The sequence below is a fragment of the Silurus meridionalis genome, chromosome 21, assembly GCF_014805685.1.
Source record: "Silurus meridionalis isolate SWU-2019-XX chromosome 21, ASM1480568v1, whole genome shotgun sequence".
Classification (NCBI taxonomy): Eukaryota; Metazoa; Chordata; class Actinopteri; order Siluriformes; family Siluridae; genus Silurus; species Silurus meridionalis.
In genome coordinates this window covers 6,460,705-6,481,387 of record NC_060904.1, presented here as the reverse complement: position 1 = coordinate 6,481,387, position 20,683 = coordinate 6,460,705, and the positions used below count along the sequence as shown (strand labels likewise).

At 34.9% G+C, this 20,683-nt stretch overlaps 2 protein-coding genes across 7 annotated transcripts in view; both read right to left on the bottom strand.

Annotated features, from left to right (window-relative positions):
* Positions 1-426: 426 nt before the first annotated feature.
* On the bottom strand, positions 427-5,762 carry timm21 (translocase of inner mitochondrial membrane 21). Its single transcript, XM_046834185.1, has 6 exons — positions 5,214-5,762; positions 5,077-5,139; positions 4,887-4,984; positions 3,299-3,372; positions 1,139-1,244; positions 427-974 (listed from the first exon to the last, which is right to left on the bottom strand). The coding sequence occupies exons 1-6, from the start codon at positions 5,509-5,511 to the stop codon at positions 882-884; spliced, it is 732 nt and encodes a 243-aa protein (XP_046690141.1). The 5' UTR covers positions 5,512-5,762; the 3' UTR covers positions 427-881.
* A 2,294-nt stretch (positions 5,763-8,056) lies between these two features.
* neto1l (neuropilin (NRP) and tolloid (TLL)-like 1, like) overlaps positions 8,057-20,683 on the bottom strand; it is a 97,749-nt gene continuing 85,122 nt past the window's right edge. For 2 of the 6 annotated variants that reach the window (XM_046834104.1, XM_046834105.1), the window contains 2 exons: positions 15,948-16,413; positions 8,057-8,728 (listed from right to left, as the gene is read on the bottom strand). In XM_046834104.1, coding sequence (XP_046690060.1) covers positions 8,551-8,728; positions 15,948-16,413 — 644 coding nt within the window. In that variant the 3' untranslated portion in view covers positions 8,057-8,550. Of the gene's footprint in view, positions 8,733-14,140; positions 14,984-15,947; positions 16,414-20,683 lie in introns of those variants that run through there. The other 4 variants (XM_046834106.1, XM_046834107.1, XM_046834108.1 and 1 more) reach the window with 4 other exon arrangements.

Genomic DNA, 20,683 nt, shown 5'->3' with positions numbered 1-20,683 from the left:
TCTAGGGGAAGTTCATTCCACCACCTCGGTGCCAGAACAGAGAAGAGAAGAGCCTGAAGAGCCTTTTGAGCCATTGAACATACACGGACAGTTTAATCCCCATTATGTGTTGATGTACTGCAATATTAACCATATAACATCCAGTAACAGCTGCACAGAGCTTCGTTATGGGTCGTTATTAAAGACAGATGCAGGAAATTTACATACACCAGTCTATTTATTCAAATGAATGTAATTGTATTGCACTACTTCTCTGTGTATGATTATGAGCAGAGGGAATTCTGGATCTAATATACCCCTATATTGGCACGTGATCAGGGTAAAAGCAATAGAATGCAATTCTAGTTGTGCATTACAAGCTTCGTGTCAGGTTATGTGTGAATCTCACATCTAACCAAGAAAAACATACTGCACAAACTAAAAGGATCAATTTATTGCTTTATTGTTCACAACAGTGAAATGCTCGTTCAATATCAACCTGCTGCTGGATTACAGAATGAAATTGATCACAGTTTCTGATTTTATTTATTTATTTTTTCTTCTGTTAACAGCATGTCAAACTTTATAAAGGCATATGCACAAAATAGTAGTTTTTCAAATTTCATAGAAGTGCCATACATTCCTTTTTTTTTTTTTTAGTTTTCTGTGTGTTTATTCCTTACATTTAATCAAATTGAATGACCAACTGAATAAAGCATAGCTGACCATGATCAGATCACAGAAGCACCATAAACTCTGGAATCTGAATAAAAATCTTTCCGATTTAGTTTTATTATTAAAAAAATCTTTTAGTTGCTTTGTCAATGCTGGAGGTAAAGCAGTTGTGTTAATAAACTGAAATTGATTCACACATTTGCAAGATCATCCAGAAGAAAAGTAAATCATCTGTTGTCCTCGATCACAATGGTTCTCCTGGGATATGCTTCCACCTCCACGAAGATGTACCGGAATTCATATTTTCCACTTTCAGGATTCTGAAAAATATCGAAAAGCACAGGACACTGTTTAAATGCGTGTGCATTGTGAAATGATCTGATGGCGAATGACTGTGAATACACAATGTGTGTGTGTGTGTGTGTGTGTGTGTGTGTATGGTTCGAAAATAGTAGTTAAAAACGATTTAAGAACCAAACTTGACCTCTTGTGATTCCAAGTGCACGGTGCCACGAAGTCCAGGCTCTGAACCCTCGATATAGAATTTCAGTCTCATGTGCTTCTGTCCGTCCTTCATATACTCAATATGACTAGAAAAAGACCACAGGCTTACACAATGTTCATTTCGTTCATTTTAAGGATTTGTAACTAGCACAACACTGTTGAATTCTCAAATCTGATTGTTCACAAGGATTTATTTTATGTTACAGAAGCTCTAACTACAGTACACTATACTGTACTATACTGTATACTGTATATATATATATATATATATATATATATATATATATATATATATATATATATATATATATATATAAATAAATTACATAAGTATTCACAGCCTTTGCCATGACACTCAAAATTAAGATCAGGTGCATCCCGTTTCCACTGATCATCCTCCAGATGTTTATACAACTGGATTGGAGTCCACCTGTGGTAAATTCAGCTGATTGGGCATAAGTTGAAGTCCCACACATGTCTATATAAGGTGTAACATTTAACAGTGCATGTCAAAACATAAACCAAGCCATGAAGTCCAAGGAATTGTCTGTACACCTCCGAAACAGGATTGTATGGAGGCACAGATCATCCATAAATGGAAATTGGAACCACCGGGACTCTTCCTAGAGCATGCCATCCAGCCAAACGGAGTAAACGGGGGAGAAGGGCCTTTGTCAGGGAGCTGACCAAGAACCCGATGGTCAACCCGATGAAAGAGCTCCAGCTTTTCTGTGGCGAGAGGAGAACTTTCCTGAAGAACAACCATCTCTGCAGCACTCCAACAATGCTGCTCCACTCTTCAGTAAAAGGCACATGACAGCCCACCAGGAATTTGCCAAAAGGCACCTGAAGGACTCTCAGACCATAAGAAAAAAAGATTGAACTCTTTGGCCTGAATGCCAAGTGTCATGTCTGGAGAGACCAGGCAACGCTCATCACTTGGCCAATACCATCCCTACAGTGAAGCATGGTGGTGGCAGCATCATGCTGTGGGGATGTTTTTCAGTGGAAAAGAACTGGGAGACTAGTCAGGATCGAGGGAATGCTGCAATATACAGTGACATCCTTAATAATAACAAGCTGCAGATACGATTGTTCTTTTTAAGTGGAAGTTTGTCCCTAATAAGCAAACTGGTGGTGACTGTAGCAAGGAGAAATTTCTTGAGATGGCATAAGGAAAAAAATAACCGAACTGGCCAAAAATAGGTGTGCCAAGCTTGTAGAATCATACTTAAAAAGATTTGAGTCTGTAATGGTGCCAAAGGTGCTTCAAGAAAGTATTGAGCAAAAGCTGTGATACTTTATTTAACATAAATTTGCAAAGATTTCAAACAAACTTATTTCACGTTATCATTATGGGGTTTTCTTTGCAGAATTTTGAGGAAAATAATCTATTTTGGAATAAGGCTATAACAAAAAAAATGTGGGAACTTTTTTTTTTATTTGGGCACGGTAAACCCATAAGGAACTTGATATGATTGTTTGGCATTTTTGAAGGAAGCTTCAATGAAAGAGCTTTGTCTAAGGTGAAGTGTATGAGTTCACAAAATGTTGGAATGATTGATCACCGGTACTTGAATACCAGGAACCTGATGTTCCACATTATTTAATATATAAAATATGTACAATGTAGTAGTTTTGATTAGGAGAATATTTATCCATACAGTATTAGAAAAATAGGACACCAGGACATGCTACTATTGTAAAACAGCAGGTTTTGAAGCATGTTTTTCTGCTTATACCAAGGTGATTTTTCCAATAATTGCAATGTTATTTTTGATTTCTAATTACATTCATAGTTATATTAATTAGTGGACCCAGGAAACAATTAAGCTCCTCTATTTAATAACATTATAACTGTAGAAAAAAAATTCTCGATCTTTCATATACACACACAAAAATCCGCCTAGTGTACACCTTCCGACCAATCAGACATGAGCATTCAAACGCACTGTAGAACAAGCTCTACTTATATCTAAGGTCAAGTTCTGTTTCTCATTTAAAAAAAAAAAAAAAAACTAAAAAGAAAATCCCATTATATGATAAAACGTGATATATTTGGACTAGAAGCCGATACACACTTATACTTAAACACCACTCTTACACCAAACTATACACACACAAGGTGCAAGTCTTTTACCTAACTTTTTGTCTCCGTCCACGACGTGTAGTCTCTCCATAGCCTTTAATGGGCTCACCGAAAGCTCCAATTACCTGTAACTCACAGAGAGCCGAGAATAAAATCATATTTTCCATGTATTATAATTATGTTGCTTTATTTTATGATTTATTTGTCCAAATGACTTTACTTCAGAATAAGCAATTGCCCCATATTTAAAATTTACTGTAGAAAAACATTTCCTTTTCCCCCCCCGCACAATATTGCATTACTATTGAGACACAAGCCTTTTACATGGAACCCTCCTCCTCCTCCTCAAAAGATCTAAAGGACTTTAATCACTAGTGTCAAAGATTCCAGCAGGATTGCTTTTAGTACCTGCTTGAGATCAGCAACAAGAAGATCACAACATTAAAAAATATGAATCCTAGTACACCTGAACAACACCATAAAATAAAACCAAACATTTGAAGGTAAAAGGTTTTGTAATAATGCTTCAATCAGCTTTCAGTCATCATGTGTTGCCAGAGTCCAAGAAATCAGCAGTAGTTGTGGACATTATTTAAGCTGTTGCTTTAACCCAGGGGTCACCAACCTTTTTGAAACTGGGTGGGTACCTACTAATGTGAAGGGCTACCTGTTTAACACACTTTTTAGTTTGATCTGAAATAACTAATTTGCTCAATTTACCTTTTATTATATGTTATTATTAATAATTAATGATATTCATCTGTGTGAAGACACTGATCCTGTTAATGATTTTTCATAATAATTATCAACAATGATTTAACAAAGTAGGAAACAGTTATTTTTAGAAAAGGCCCGCAGGCTATTCATGTGGTCTTGCGGGCTACCTGGTGCCCGCAGGCACCATGTTGGTGACCCCTGCTTTAACCAATCAGCAACACTGGGGCCATTTCGCAGGTATTCAATAACATTTGCATTTACACATCATTTGATTGAATGGTCAGAGAGCACACTAGTCAAAACTAGTGAACTGCATCTGTAGCAAACTGCACAAGCTCAAAAATATTTGTGTAGACTTGCTGTTTTTATATTCCACAATGACAGAAGAGAAATTGATTTTGGTTACAGATACACCTTCAAGTTGGATGTCATGAGGAAAGATAAGCCAAAACATTTTTTTTTTTAAAGTCATTAATAATTCTTGTAGAATTTGCACAGAAAAACACACAATTTGCCTTAATTTCATATCCCAATGAGAAATGTAATGCAATGATAAAATGGAGAGAAATGCACAGAAAACCTGGGTCAATTAATGAGGTTGATATTGATGCTTCTGCTAGAGATGACGAATGCAGGCGGTGCAGCTGTGGCTGCAGTGAAAGGAGACTTGTTGCATTGTGGTCATTGGGTTTCTTGCTTTAGTAATGATACCTGTCTATAATGCAGCGCTGTTATACCACATTTGTCTATAATATTGATAGTTTCTTTAGCCGTGAAGTCATAATGATGCTATTAAGAAGTATATTGAGTGAGGTAGGACCCCACTGAAGGCCTACACACCACTGGGATTACTATAATCTCTTACACGTGAGTATGACGGTCAGCATTTCATCAAACATTTAATCCTAGTGCTCATGCCTACCTCTGGGTGTGACTTGCATTTGTTGAAGGCCTTGCCGTAAATCTGGCTTGGACTTGATGACGAAAACAGTTCTTGGAAGATGACGTACAGCAGTCCTCCTGCAGAGGAAACAAAATGTTGGGGTTGTTTACAAACAAAGCATGTAATATCCAGAAATGGTACAATGTTTTTCATCAGATTTGAACTTCACCTGTAACTCCAAGTCCAACCAGCACTACGATCAGATATGTGAAATCTCTGCCAGCCTGCTTCACTGTGATAAAGGCAACCATTATTTTAAGAAAGCTCTTCAGTAATGATTGCAGTTTTTTAATATATTTTTTGTACCTTTTTGTGCAGCAGAGATCCCTGAAGATGTCTGACTGGTGGAGAGTGACATCTCCTTTTCTCTGGGTTCATCTTGAGCTTTATTTCTGCACTTAGCTCCATTATGAACATGTCTTATTAGACCCAAAACACTATGATAGTGCACACAAGACCACTGAGCCCTGGATAATTGATTTAACCGAATTAAATCAGTTTTATGCAAATGCAAAGCTGATAGAGGACCAACTGCAAAGGAACGATTTAATATTTGCACATAGTATGCAGGTTTACCAAATCGGAATAGTTGTGAATAAAGCATTATAACCCCTATTACTATCTAATGGTACACAATTGTAGCTAGCTATATTCACCAGTCCACGGCTAATCACTTAGCGTCGCTAGCATGAAACTTTTGCAATTCTTTAACAAAAACAAAACAAAACAAAAAAAAAGACAACAAAAAACTTTTATTTCATTATTCTGTCGCCTTAAAAACTCGTAAAAACACAAACTCTCGTGATATTAATGTGCACACGACGCCATTAGCATAAGAGTTAGCTCTATTTTCAAAATAGTAGCAAACTGAAACATTGAAACTGTGTTGACGGCTAAACATGCTAGCCAAGGACCAAAACGCGGGTTAAAATAAATAAACCTAAATGTTTATATGATTTTATTTGCATAATATCGATAAAATATTTTATTTTAATTTTATAATAAGTATTAAACTACTTTTTTTTAGCTTCCTGTGAGTCGAATGTGTTCATGGGAATCGTAGTTTCTTTGCTATCATATCCTATTGTATACTTCTGTTCACACACGTTCTCATAGCTAAATATATATTTCGATATTTTATTAGATATTTAGAAATATTTTAGATATAATATTAGAAATGTATTCACATTTTGCTTTAATTAACGCCCTGATTATGGTTTATAGATTAAAAACATTTAAGTAAAATAAAATTCAAACAAAAATGGGTCAGTTTTATGTATATTTGAAAAATAAACAGGATGTTGAATGATGTTGTTTGAATATTTTATTTTTTTCAGTAATATTCATGCTTGCTTATGTGTTATTATTCTAAAGTAATTTATAATTAATGTAATTATACTATTTTCTACTATTTTTAATATTTATCAGCCACACATTTGACAGCTAGGCTGATATAATAATCACATCACCCGGGCCATTGAACTTCTAAAACATATTTTTATATGACAATATATTTTTTGTAAGATTAATCCAGGCCACCAGGACTTCTGATAAATGCTTGTATGAATTGACTTCATTTGCAAAAGGTTCATTGCATAAACATAGTGTCCTGATCGGATAGGAACTATTTCAGGTTTCCAGCATGGAAGAGATCTCAGGTACTTGCAGACACCTCACCTTTACTCATAGAAATTCCTAAACTAAAATAAAGCCATTATAAGACAATTAATATAGACATAATATTCACATTACAGCCAGAACTACTGTCCCAGAGCTGTGAAAACTCCACTGTGCTTTTAAATAAGATACAAGAACAATAAAAGTAAACAAATATTAAATTTAATAGTAACATCAATAAAACCTAATAGTAATAAAATAAAACTAAACAAAACTCTACATGTGTTCAGGATTCTGAACTTGTTGTGTTGTGTTTTGGCCACTAGAGGCCTCTAATGATCGTTTTTGCTGTTATCCTGTCATCTGCTATGTAATTACTGCCACCTGAATCCTATTTCTCCTGTGTATAAAACATTCATTTGCTTAGTTTTTATTGTTTCTTGGCCAGCTTTTAATGGCCAATGTAAAATTTCCTGTCTTTTCAGCATGTAGATCTTTTCTGATGATCGCCTGTTTCCTGCGTTTTTACGTTTGTCTCTAAATATTGTGGGAAAACCGTTTTTTTTTTTCTTCCCATTTTCCCATGTTACCATTTTGGATCTCACCACATTTGTCTTGGGGTAAATGTTTCCTTCCTAATTGCTTGCTGATAGTATCTGCAACTCATGCTACTGACCAGTTTTGACTCAGTTGCACTGACAATGAGAGAAAACCCCTCAAATGGTTGTGGTGGTAAATTAATTAAAGGATCAGTCACACTAGATTTTCAGCATGTGACAATCGTGAATGCGTCTCTGTACTTTATGCATTTAAATGTGTTAGTCTGTATTTAATGTATTAATTTTAACCTGGCTAAAATTTTTGATTACCTAAATATTATGGCAATTTACAGTACCTGTCAAAAGTTTGGACACACCCAGTTATATCATGGAATAGCCTGCCCAGTCACCAAACCTAAATCCTATTGAACTGCTCTGGGATTAACTAAATCAAGGAAATATCCAACTAGCAAAGAATGCATTAATTGGTTTTTACAATAGGCATGGCAAAATATTTCAGCTGCATCTTTGGAGAAACGAACGATCCAGATAAGAATGTGTAAAGCTTTTATTATAAGGGAGGATTTATTTAAAATAAAAAAAAATCTGTGCAGTTTTTGTTTGGTCAAAGCAAATACTGTTAAATGAGCTAGGTGGTTGCATAAAAATAAAAGGAACATGCACATTTCTCTCCAAACAATAAAAGACCTGGGTGCTTGACAGGCACTGTTTATGTAAAATTAACTAGTGGGGTTTTTTTTTTGTGTGGATTTAATACTGAACAACTGTTTTGGTTTTTCATTGACAAAATCTTCAGTTCCATTTGTAGAATGCAGAAGACTTTAAGGACATTTTCCCTTATATCAGTTGACCAGATAAATATATTAGATTACATTATAGATAGATAGATAGATAGATAGATAGATAGATAGATAGATAGATAGATAGATAGATAGATAGATAGATAGGAAAAAAAGAAAACAATCCAAAATGTGTTCATTTGTCTCAATTTTATTGATAGAAAAACAAAACATCAGGTAGCATTTTTTTCTATTGACATATGCATAGACAAGACTTGCTAATCTAATTTTGAATTCTTTATATTTAGGGGCTTCACATTCTTCCTTCAGTTTTTGTTAATAAAGATGTATTCAGTGTTAAATGGAAACTTACAGGGCAGCTGTAATAAGATTAGAAAACTTATCACAGGGAACTAATCCACATTAATTTGGGAAAAAGGTCAAATTTTGCATCAACATTCAGCAAAGTTTCTATTCAAAAGTCATTTTAGCATTACAAGAGTCTCTTAAAAGGTCAGTTGAGAGAGAGAGAGAGAGAGAGAGAGAGAGAGAGAGAGAAACACAACTCATCAGATTTATATTCCACACATAGGAAACAACTGAGAAATAGAATGACAAATCCTAATCAAAACCCCAACAACACACCCACATTTCAGTTTATCATTAATGGTTGTAGAAATTCTGTCCTTAGTGTTCGGTCAGGATTGGAGCAAAATCCACTGCACAAACGACCCACCAAAGTTTAATCTGACAGAATAAAACACAGGTGTGACTGCTGTTTTGTTTACAAGAGTGCTGCAGCAGGGTGTTACAAGTTTCCTCTTTCGAGTCATCACACCTGGGAAGATGCAGGGATGTGATGCATCTGCCTGGAGAAAAATGTAAAAACTATTAAGAGCAAAAAACATAAATATACAATCATGTCCCCTATAATAGTAAAACATGTTCAGCTGTATAATTATCCAATTAGCCAATCAAGTGGCAGCAGCACAACGGTGAAAACCATGCAGACACAGTTCAAAACCTTCAGCTAATGTTCTCTTCAAACATCGATATGAATCCGCACGTGGCATGGTTGTTGGTGCCTGACACCTTGGTTTGAAAACTTCACAAAATGCTAATTTCCAAAACAATCTCTTCTTTGTACATTTGAGCCACAATTTTGCAGCTTGAGAGGTCAGAGGAGAAGGTTTGAGCTGACAAGAAGGCTACATAAACTCAAATAGCCACTTTTTACAACCATGTTGTGCAGAAAAATATCTTAGATACATCGATGCATCAAACCTTTAGGTGGATGGGCTACAGAAAGAGACCACAAATCAGCTTTTATTCCTGTAAAAAACAGGAATATGAGAATGCAAAACTCTTTATTATAAGATTGGTAAAACACTATTAGTTCTTATTTTTTCAAATCATGTGACACATGATTGGCTAGTTGAACAGTTGCAGGAGTGAGCAGGTGAGTGCAGGACAGATTGTCTTATTGCCAATATTCTGCCATTAGAATCACTTGAATATTTACTGGCTGCCTGATCAGGTCCACCTACCCAACAAGTAAACAATATCAGTATACAGGTCAGTACAAACTACACTGACTACTAAATTCCACATTGAATACAATGTCCTGTATGTAACTCTAAGTTTCCTTTTTTTTTTTTTTTACAATTCCTCTAAACTCCACAATTGTGCTCCATATTAAATTAAAAAATATAAAAAAAATCTTTCAATATTAAATGAATCCATTCTAAAAAAAGAAGTCAGTTTTTGTACATTTTATTTGGTTAAATTGGCCTTTTAGGGTGAGCAGTTTCTTCCAGATTTATTGTCAAATTTAGTAATAATTGTGCATTATTGTGCTTTACTATTTAATTTGTTTAATACGTTGTCATGTTTTTTTATTAGGGAAAACTTTCATTAACATTTATTGCATGGTTCTTTTTCTCACCCACCAACGTGAACAAATCCACAAACTATCAAAAGAAAAAAAGAGGAAAATGTCACGTCATGTCAACTGTCCTGCCAGAAATGTCACATTTCTTCAAGTAAAAAATGTGACATTAATTTGTATATGCATTTTTGAGTATTCCTCTTTTGTTAGCTGGACAAGTTCTCTGCAAATTTCTTTTTCTTGTGTTCGTCTACTAAATGACTCTATTGTTTAATATCTTTATATTTATGATTAATAGTAAATAAATAATAAAATGTTTATTCCAATGTAACACAGTACCACCAACTTTATATGCATTAAAGTGGTCTTCTGATCGGAAAGACGGTGAGTTCAAATCCCGACACCAACAAGTTCCTACTCTTGTGCCCTTGAGCAAGACCATTAATCCTCAACTGGTCAGTAGTAAAAATTTGATAATTGTAAGTCACACTGGTTAATGGTGTCTGCCAAATGCAATTAACGTAAGCATGTAATGTAAACCTACTGTACTTTTCTATAATATGACGTGTTTATTAATACTTTTGACAATAAGATTTGGTGTTATCAATTGAACAAATTCTCAAAAATTGGGATTTGTCTACAAAAATGCTTACACTAAAGAATGTTGCCAGCAAATTCTACTTTTATAATGTAATAAATTAATTCTGGTGGCTTGGATGCATTGTTGATTTTTTTCCCTTTAATTTGTCACCCCTATGTATGTTCTTTTTCATTTTTTTCCTATATCAAGTCAAGTCAAGAGGCTTTTATTGTCATTTCTACTATACACAGTGGTACACAGTAAAAATAAGACAACGTTCCTTCAGAACCCTGGTGCTAGACTGAATGTTTAAATGTTTACTGTAAATGCTGTAAATCCATGTCTTTATCTATATACACATATTTTAATGTTGTAGTTACTCTGGGGCAGATGGAACAACACAAACAAAAATGACAGTTTTTCAAGATTTATTAATTTTCTTTAAACATACAGATACTTATAACAAATTTCTGTGACAGCTCATCTATAAAAGTTTTTGCCCAGATGTTAATATAGAAAATTATTTTCATCAAGGTATTTGTATATCAAATATGCAACATTTTCTATGTCTAATGAAATGCCCTGAATGAATTAGGTTAGCTTGAGATTAAAAAACTAAACAAAAAAAAACAATAGTTATACAGTTTCCTGCCTAAAATGTACACAATCTTTTTAAAAGTGTAGCGTATAAACATTGGTTAATGTCTGAATGTCTCTTCAATTTTGCACTTGTGCTACAAGGAATATGCCATACATAGCATATAAGTAGCATTGTGCAAGGTTTTTGCTATTATTTTTAACACACTGCATGGCAATGTTGGGTATGTAATGGACATAAAAACTAAAAATGTCAAATCATAAACTGAATCACTTTCTTTCTCAGAACATACTTATAGTTTACCAAGTGTATAAAAATACACTTTCAAATTATTACAAATAAAAATATGGTTCACTTTCAAATTATTAAGATAATAATTTTGGTTTTAAGGTGAGTTATTTTTTGCTAATGAGTCTGGTTGAGTATAATATTCCTTTTGGAGGCATTGTATCAAAATATTCACAATCACTTTTTAACTAATTTTTGGGTGGTTAAATAACTATGAATTAATACCAACTTGTAGTTGTAGAATTTGTACAGGTTTTAAACATTTTAAAGCCATGAGCCATGGCTAACTAAGTTACCACATTTGTTATAGAACTGACAAAGCTGTCAACACTAAAGCTATACATGCCTCATACATGCCTATTTGTCCATCTAACAACCCTGACCAAAATAAACCATCAATCATCTCAAACCTGACCAGGTTTATGAATCCTGAAGAAGTCATATATAATTTGGAAGGTGTGAGTTTTGAAATGAGTGTGATGATTATGTGTGACTTGCATGATGCTAACTTTTGAGGCTATAACATACTTACTTTTTTAACATTGTAGCTAGAACAAAACTAAAGACTAATATTCAGGATATATTAGTGTATATTGAATTTTCTAAATGGTAAAACTATTTTTTCCCCAAAAAAGTTTTCATGATTAATGAATATAAGTTGAGATTGTGTGTCTTATGATGAACTTAAGATGGTGTAATACTCAACAATCCTTCCATTTTACTGAACTACCATATATACTATAAGATAGATAGATAGATAGATAGATAGATAGATAGATAGATAGATAGATAGATAGATAGATAGATAGATAGATAGATAGATAGATAGATAGATAGACTTTTGGAAACGTATAACATAGTATAGGGACTCTGCAACAGAATGGAGATCAATAACAAAACACACACACAAAGACACACACACACACACACACACACACACACACACACACACACACACACACACAAAAGCATACAATTTATTGTATTATGCATAAGATATAAAATAATAATGTGCTAAACATGTACACACAACCCACTTCAAACATGCACAATTATTTTTAACTGTTCATTACCTTGGGTATTGTTATATGCTCTTCATTGCACATATATATTTTGTTGTAGATTTTATAAGATCTTTACTAAATATGAATCAGATTGACCCAGAATCACATCCGTTTTTTTTAGAGAGAGTAGTCCATGTCGAGATTTTGTCAATGAATGAGAAAAAATGTTGCTTTGACTAGTTTAAGTATGTTGCTCTGAGTACTTTAACTCAAATTTTTGATTTGTTAAAATCCCCTTCCACTCTTTCAGAATTGTGTTTGAAAAAATAACATGGCTTATAATAGTTATTTTGACTATAGACCTCCGATCCACAGATCTTCTGTTAACAAACAAGCAAACATAAAAGCTTTGGGAACATTATATACAAACGCAGATCAGAGAATAGTTGAATGTAATCTAAAAATCATGCGTCATGTAATCGAAGTACCCGGAATGCAATACTTTAGTTGTACACTGATGAGCAACTTAGACAGCTAATTCCTTCCCTACATGTGTGCAAGTGAAGAGTCAATCTAGGTAAAATACTACATATAAATGAACAAATATATAACCTGTTCATTATGAACTTGCAATTTGAGTGAATTGGTTCAGAGTGTACAAATATATCTGCATGTAAACACGGCCAGTGTCAATCCATTCCTAAGGTTGTGCATTGTCTCGCTAATATATCACTTTAGATCAAATCTAAATTCTGCAGAAAATAAACCTGAAAAACAAAGAAAGGGAAGCTAGTACACTTCCACAAATGAAATTCAATATATAATTACTTCAATATATAGCTTTTTGTGAGTTGTGATTAAGCGCTTTTACATTGTGCTATTACATGCATATGTAATTTGACAACCAATTCACAATATACACACATATTGAAAACACAAAAGATCTCTAAAAGAAGGAGAATCTGACTTGAGCATGTTATAGATTCAGCCACATTCACTTCTTCAGACATCTTACATAGGAGCAACATCGTTGTACATGTTGTAGAATACAAATTCAGTACATGGGACACTGGCTTACAAATGTGTAAATCTTTTGGTGCACTTCTAATTTAAATATAATATTATTAATGAATATATATATATATATATATATATATATATAGAGAGAGAGAGAGAGAGAGAGAGAGAGAGAGAGAGAGAGAGAGAAAGAAAGAGATTTTTTGTACTTTTTTAAAGATATTGAATTTAAGCCAACATTTTTTTCACATTGTACTTTGTAACAGTATTTAAGTACTATTTTTACCACCAAATGCTATAAATGTAAAATTTCATGATTTCTGCTCAAGTATTATTAAAATTCAATATATTGAAGTACCTTTACTCATATTTATTAAAAGAAAAAAAAAACCATTTTGTCTAACTTTGAAATACAAATACAAAAAATACTTACGTAAAAATACTCTCAGCATTCTTCTACCGATATACCCCATGTCCCTCCTCTGTACATGTCCAAACCATCTCAATCTCGTCTCCCTCACCTTGTCTCCAAAAGTCCTACATGCGCTGTCCCTCTAATAAACTAATTTCTAATCCTGTCTATGGTCGTCCCTCCCAACAAAAACCTAAACATCTTCATCTTCAGCTCCACCTCCTGTCTTTTTCTCAATGCCACTGTCTCTAAACCATACAACATCGCAAGTCTCACCACAGTCCTATAAACTTTCCCATTCACGCTTGCAGATACTCTTCTATCACAAATCACTCCTGTCACTCTTCTCCACCCGCTCCACCCTGCCTGCACTCTTTTCTTCACTTCTCTAACACACTCTCCATTACTTTGCACTGTTGACCCCAGGTACCTGAACTCCTCCACCTTCTCCACCTCTTCCCCCTGCAACCGCACCACTCCACTGCCCTCCCTCTCATTCACACACATGTACTCTGTCTTACTCCTACTGACTTTTATTCCCCTTCTCTCCAGCGTGTACCTCCACCTCTCCAAGCTCTTCTCAACCTGCTCCATACTCTCACCAAAAAATAGATTATAGAGCTATTTAAGTTTTGTAATTATCTTTTTATAATTGTGTTTTATAAACATGATTTTTGCAGTTTAATTAAAATTAGCCAGGTAGTCCAGGTTGTTGTTTTAATATGGCTTCTAAGCATTAGGGAAAATTCTAGGTTCGAAAAAAAAAAAGATAATAATTAATGAAGGATCTATAAATGGAATCACTTGTAGTCAGCCCTGTTCTTCATAACTCTTGCATATACTATATGATTATGTAAATGGAGAATTTTGTTGTTTTAACTTTAACTTGAGTAGGTTCTTGCCTCCATATTTCATCTTCTACTTATGTAGTGTTTCACTGTACACCTTGCTGCTGTATGACCTCTGATAAAATGTTTTGCAAAAATCTAACCTTTTAAACTTATGGCTGAATCTTGCTCAGTCAATACAGTGCTGAAATTGAAATCTACACAGTCCATGCATATAAGCAAATCATGTACAGGTGTAAACATAAAGAATAACAATGTCAATGAAAAAAAAATCAATATATCACAAAAAACTTCACCAGCAAGCAAGATGATGCAACATCCAGGTGGTAAAAACAAAAGCACTTACTCACAATGGCTTCATAATATTTGAAAGAAATGATCCATATCATGCTTTTTTTAGGGACTCTTACCTCCTGATCGTCTCCTACACCCTAGTCGTGTTGTACTCTGATTCGTGTTTGCTTAGAGACCCAATGAGGCAGAACCTGCAATATCATCGCTGTCATATTTAATACGTTGATTCTCTTTTACACAGGAAGAAATGTTATCTATAATTCAGCTTTATGTCTTGTATGCTTCCTGTTTGTACTGCTCAATTAAATAATAATTTATAATGTAATGCTTAGTTTGTTAAACATATTTAAATGATTAATCATTAATCTAAAATGCAGTGAAATTGATCACAGAATTTATTCCTTTTTCTAAATAACTGTTTGAATCAGCATTTCCTGTTGGGTGTACCCTGACAATTTATTTTTCTTTCCCATTCTGGTACTGAGACTCACACTGCAAACTGATCATTTGTCTATTATAATGTGCTCATTTGTTACAGCTTTAGTGTAAAATATGTAGATAAACTTATGTAAACTATATACTATATACTACAGCAAAAAGGGTAACCTATACAACTGCTTATATAGCGTTATGCAAATGCAGCAAATGTGGTAACCTAACTCCTTATGTAGATTAATGCAACTGAAGCAAATATGGCATTCGAACACCTTGTATGGAGTTAGTACACTACATCAAGGGTAGTAATCTAACTTCTTATGTGAATTTATGAAACTGAAGCAAATACGGTAATCTAACACCTCATTTGGAGTTACACAACTGCATCAAATATGGTAATCTAACTCAGTATGTAGAGTTATAAATAAAATTTTGAACTTGCACTTGAAAAAAGTAAAAAGGAAGAGCAAGGAGAGCAAAAACAAAAAAAAAAAAGTTTTATGGAAAAGTGAAAGGAGGACATGAGAAGGACCGCCAAGGACAAATAACCAAAGCAAAAATGATGGAAGCTTAAAAAAAACAAAAACAGAACAGTATATGAAGGAAAAGGGACAAATAAAATAACTAACGCAATGAGAGACTTCAAATGAAAGTCATGGGAAGCAATTAGGTTCCTTGACGTATGCTGGATTATTTGGTCAGAAATCAATGGATACTGACCGCTGCACTGCTTTGTCGTGTCTGGCCAGTCGGTGGCTGGTGGTTGGAACCTCCTCATCAAGCTCGTCCTCCATCTCTGCTTCTTCCTGCGAGTAGCTGTGCTTCATGACCACGATGCTACGCCGGTTATCGTGATGATGATGATGGTAATGGTGGTGGTGATGATGCGGATCCATCACAGCCGCCGTTTTGGCGCGGCCACAGTGGTGCTCGTGGACGCACCGCTTCTGGAAGGTCGTCTCGACATCATCTGTAAGTTCAGCAATGTCACCGAGGTCGTAGCGGCGGGGTGTTTCTTGGAACGCTTCCTGAAAGTCGTCGCGCTGCACCACGTACTTTTTCCGTGGCTGCTTGATCTGCACCGTGACCGAGACGACGAGGAGGACGAGGACGATGCAGCACGTCACGCCAATGATGCTGCCGTTAGTGTTGTTCAGGTTATCCAGGATGTTCGCTTTTCTTTTCTCTGATGAAACACAATGAAAAACCAATTTACGCTAGAATAATCATTCAAGCTCAGTGTGAGAACAACACAACAGCAGTGTGAGGACAAGTAGTCCAAATGTTATTATTATTTTTTTTACTGAAGCTGAATCTAAACAAAAGTTGTACTTTTTGATTAATCATTTTTATATTTAATAATTTTAATGCCTTACTGTAAGCACAAATTTTAGAGTGTATTATTTACTATATACTATACAATGATGCTTTGTAAGAATACAGTAACTCACAAAAGTGAGTACACCCCTCACATTTCAGCAACCATTTCAATATATTTGCTCAAGGGACAATATTATAGAAATGAAACTTGGATATATTTTGGAGTAGTCAGTGTGCAGCTTGTATAGCAGTGAACATGTCAAAACCGTGTCCAAAGTGTCAATATTTAGTGAGAACACAATTGGTATCTAACACTGCCTTAATCCTCCTGGACATGGAATTCACCAGAGCTGCACAGGTTGTTGCTGAGATCCTCTTCCACTACTCCATAATGACATCATTACCTGCTGGATGTTAGACACATAATGCTCACACAGGTGCTTAATAGGGTTTAGGCATGGTGACATACTTGGTTAGTCCATCACCTTCACCTTCAGCAAGGGAGTTTTCATCTTGGCGGTGTGTTTGGGGTAATTTTAATGTTGGAAATCTGCTATTCGGCACAGTTTCTGAATAGAGGACATCATGTTTTGCTTCAAGGTGTCACAGTACATGTTAAAATCCATGTTTCCCTCAATGAACCACAGCTCCCCAGTACCAACAGCACTCATGCAGCCCCAGACCATGATGCTACCACCACCATGCTTGACTGTAGGCAAGAAAAACTTTTCTTGGTACTCCTCACCAGGGCGTCACCACACATGCTGGACACCATTTGTCACAAGCAAGTTTATGTTAATCTCATTAGACCACAGGACATGGTTTCAGTAATTCAAGCTTTAGACAGGTTGTCTTTAGCAAACTGTTTATGCGCTTTCTTGTGAGTCAGCTTCAGTGTGTGGCGTATGGTCTGAGCACTGACAAACGGACCTTTCACTTCTGCAACCTCTAAATCAATGCTGGCAGCACTAATGCCTCTTTTTTTAAGCCAGCTTCTGCACCTGATGCACAGCATCAGTGCTCAATTTCTTTGATCGACCCTTGCGAGGCCTGTTCTAAACAGAAACCGTCTTTGAAAATCTCTGTATGACCCTGGCCACTGTACTGTAACTCAGTTTTAGTGCCGATCTTCTTATAGCCTGGTCATCTTTGTGGAGAGCAACAATTCTAATTCTCAAATCCTCAAAGAATTCTTTGCCATAAGGTGCCATGCTGAACATCCAGTGGTCAGTATGAGAGAATTGTACTTAAAGCACCAAATTTTAACTGCTCTAATACAAAATACACAAATTTGTAGGGATCTGTCAAGCAGAAAAAACATGAACATGATGAAGTACTGACAAGTACTGTATATATATACTAAGTCACATGCATTATAATATTACAGCTAATATGTCTAGATGTCTGGCTTAAACTAACCATTTGCTGAACAAACCTCTTCTTTTCTCTACACACACTCTTCCGCATGACCCTTTCCATCCCCGAACTCTTATAAATCCCCCTTCTTTCTTTCTTTCTTTCTTTCTTTCTTTCTTTCTTTCTTTCTTTCTTTCTTTCTTTTTTTTTTTTTTTTTTTTTTTTTTTTTTTCATGTGAGACCTGACTACAGTCATATACAGTTATAATGAGTAGCTGGAGGTGAGGATTTTCTCCATGGTGTTTTTATAGCATGAGTGTGCTCCAGAGAAGACATTTATATCTGCTATAATAAACGTGTAAGATGTGGCCGTGGTCTTAGGAGCGTGAGGAAGGACACAACTTCACATGCTTGACGTGTTTATTACCGCTGTTGAGATAGCAAGAGTCGCTAGATGAGGCAGAGCTTCAAAAGGGAAGCCTTTGTGACTTTGTGGGCCAATTTGTTTCTCAACAAATCTCACATTTGTTGTTAATTCTATATAGGTTCTATAATTCTATATGGATTTTTACACATGCATTAAGAAAGATCCAGGGTGATTAGCAGTTATTTGTAAGAGTTTGTTAGCTTAACAATACATTCAGAAAAGCAGAAAATTCTGCTTATATAAATCTCTTGGACAAAATACATAGTGAAAAAATCATAGCCAGAGAAAAGCGTACATATCTGAAGCAAATTAAGGTTTGTTTTTTGGAATATTATTGATAAAATACACTATGTGGACAAAAGTTTGTGGACACCTGACTATATTCATATACGATTTTTAAACATCCATTTCCACATTTATGCCTATTTGCAGTTATAATAACCTCCACTCTTCTGGGAAGATGATCCACTAGTTTGTGCTTGTGGAAATTTGTGAAAATATATATATTATTTAGTGTTATCTGAACACACTATATAGTGTTCATCTGAAATCCTCATATTATCCTCATGCACTGACAATAACTTGACCAGCAGATGTCAGCAGCATGCTGCACTTTGAGCTTTTCCTAACAGGTACTTGCTTTGTCCCAGTCTTAAACCCAGCCTTATATTTTGTCCCATGTAATCACTGCTTAGCAACTGTTGCTACCCAATGTCACATTCAGCACTTTCAGAGGCAGTGTTGTTTCTTTATGGACATTAAATTGCATTGTATTACATTATGGATTGGTGCATATGCATGGATTAGTGACAAACCCAAAATGGTGAAATGCTTTTAATGGTCTAAACAACAAATTGTCAATTTTAGTGGGGAAATTGGCACAAATGAAACATGTACTGTAGATATCTCACTGCTCGATCAATCCTGGGTCCATTTAAATTGCATCAAGTGTGGCAAATAGCCAAATAATGATCTAAGAAAACAGGCATTTTAGGCATTTGTTTTGAAGCTCACAATTTAATCGCTGTCATGCTTTTATGAATGTGTACATTAAGACTATATACTTGAATGTCCCTAATGAGTAAAATGAGTAAAAGCAAAAGTAAAAGTATTATTCAAGTTAGAATGATTCTAAGAACTGGAAAAAAACAATGAGCAAGTATCTCATTACTTCCCCCTAATGACTCAATACACTCAATACAACTAGATTTACACTTAGCATTAAAGAAAGTTCCTGGGCTTCATCTTATCCTGAAACCTACAAACAAACATTGCATCTTGCATACAGAACTGTTTCAAAATTTTTATTCTGCAAAAAATCAACTGTAGAATCTTCTCATATAATTTGCACAATCTCATGTAAACACACCATTAACTTGACATCAAGCATCTAAAATCTCATGAAGGACCCAGAGCTCATAGACAGAGATAATGTCAGTAAGATGGCTGCCAGAGTCTAGAAGTCAGCCTTGTGAAAAAAGAGCAGCAAGCTGAAAAGGACCATGTGGCAAATATGGAAAGTGGTGAACAAGGAACAAGAGCAACCAATCAACAGAAAGAATGGAGGGTTAATGGGAGCAAGAAACAATGACTGTGGAAGGAAATGGAAGACAAAAAGCCAGATGGCATACAGTGTATGGCTGGTATTTTAGCGTGACATACGAACAAATGAAATTGATCAATGAAGGAAAGAGAGGTAGAAATTCCTACTGTGAATTTTATGAAAGAGCTTGGGTACCACCTGTCCATGTGTGAGAAATATGTTCACCTACTGTACTGTTCTTTTTTGGTTTAATTGATGTAGGGCAGTGTTGCGCCTTTAGTCTCTAGCAAGCTCATATTTTAGTGATTCCAAACTCACAATCAGCCTCTTTATATGTTTCAATTGGTTTGTCTGTGTGTGTTAAAACAGTAGGAGTATTCAAATGTTTAGAGTAATGGGACCGAAAGACTGGTGGTCTAATTTATCCACTGTGTCTCTGCATAGTTTTATGTGTAAATAATAAATACTATGTGATTTTTTTAAGTTTGCTTTGTGTAAGAATATACAGAAAAGTGGAATCACATTTGACCCCCTGTCTTGACCCTCATAGTCAATTGAATGCAAGCATAATTGTTATTTTAATTATGAAATTGTCAGTATAACTGACTGTAATAATCACCAGTGTTTGCAGACATATTATACATTAACTATATAGTTTAATATTATAAAGTATTTTATAAAAGTATTTTTTTTATTATAAAAAGTAACTTATTAGTCAATTCTTTTATTTGATCTTAGCCCTCAAATGAAGAGGCCAATGAAACCCATCAATAGAAACTTTGTACACAATTATTTTTTTATAGACATTAG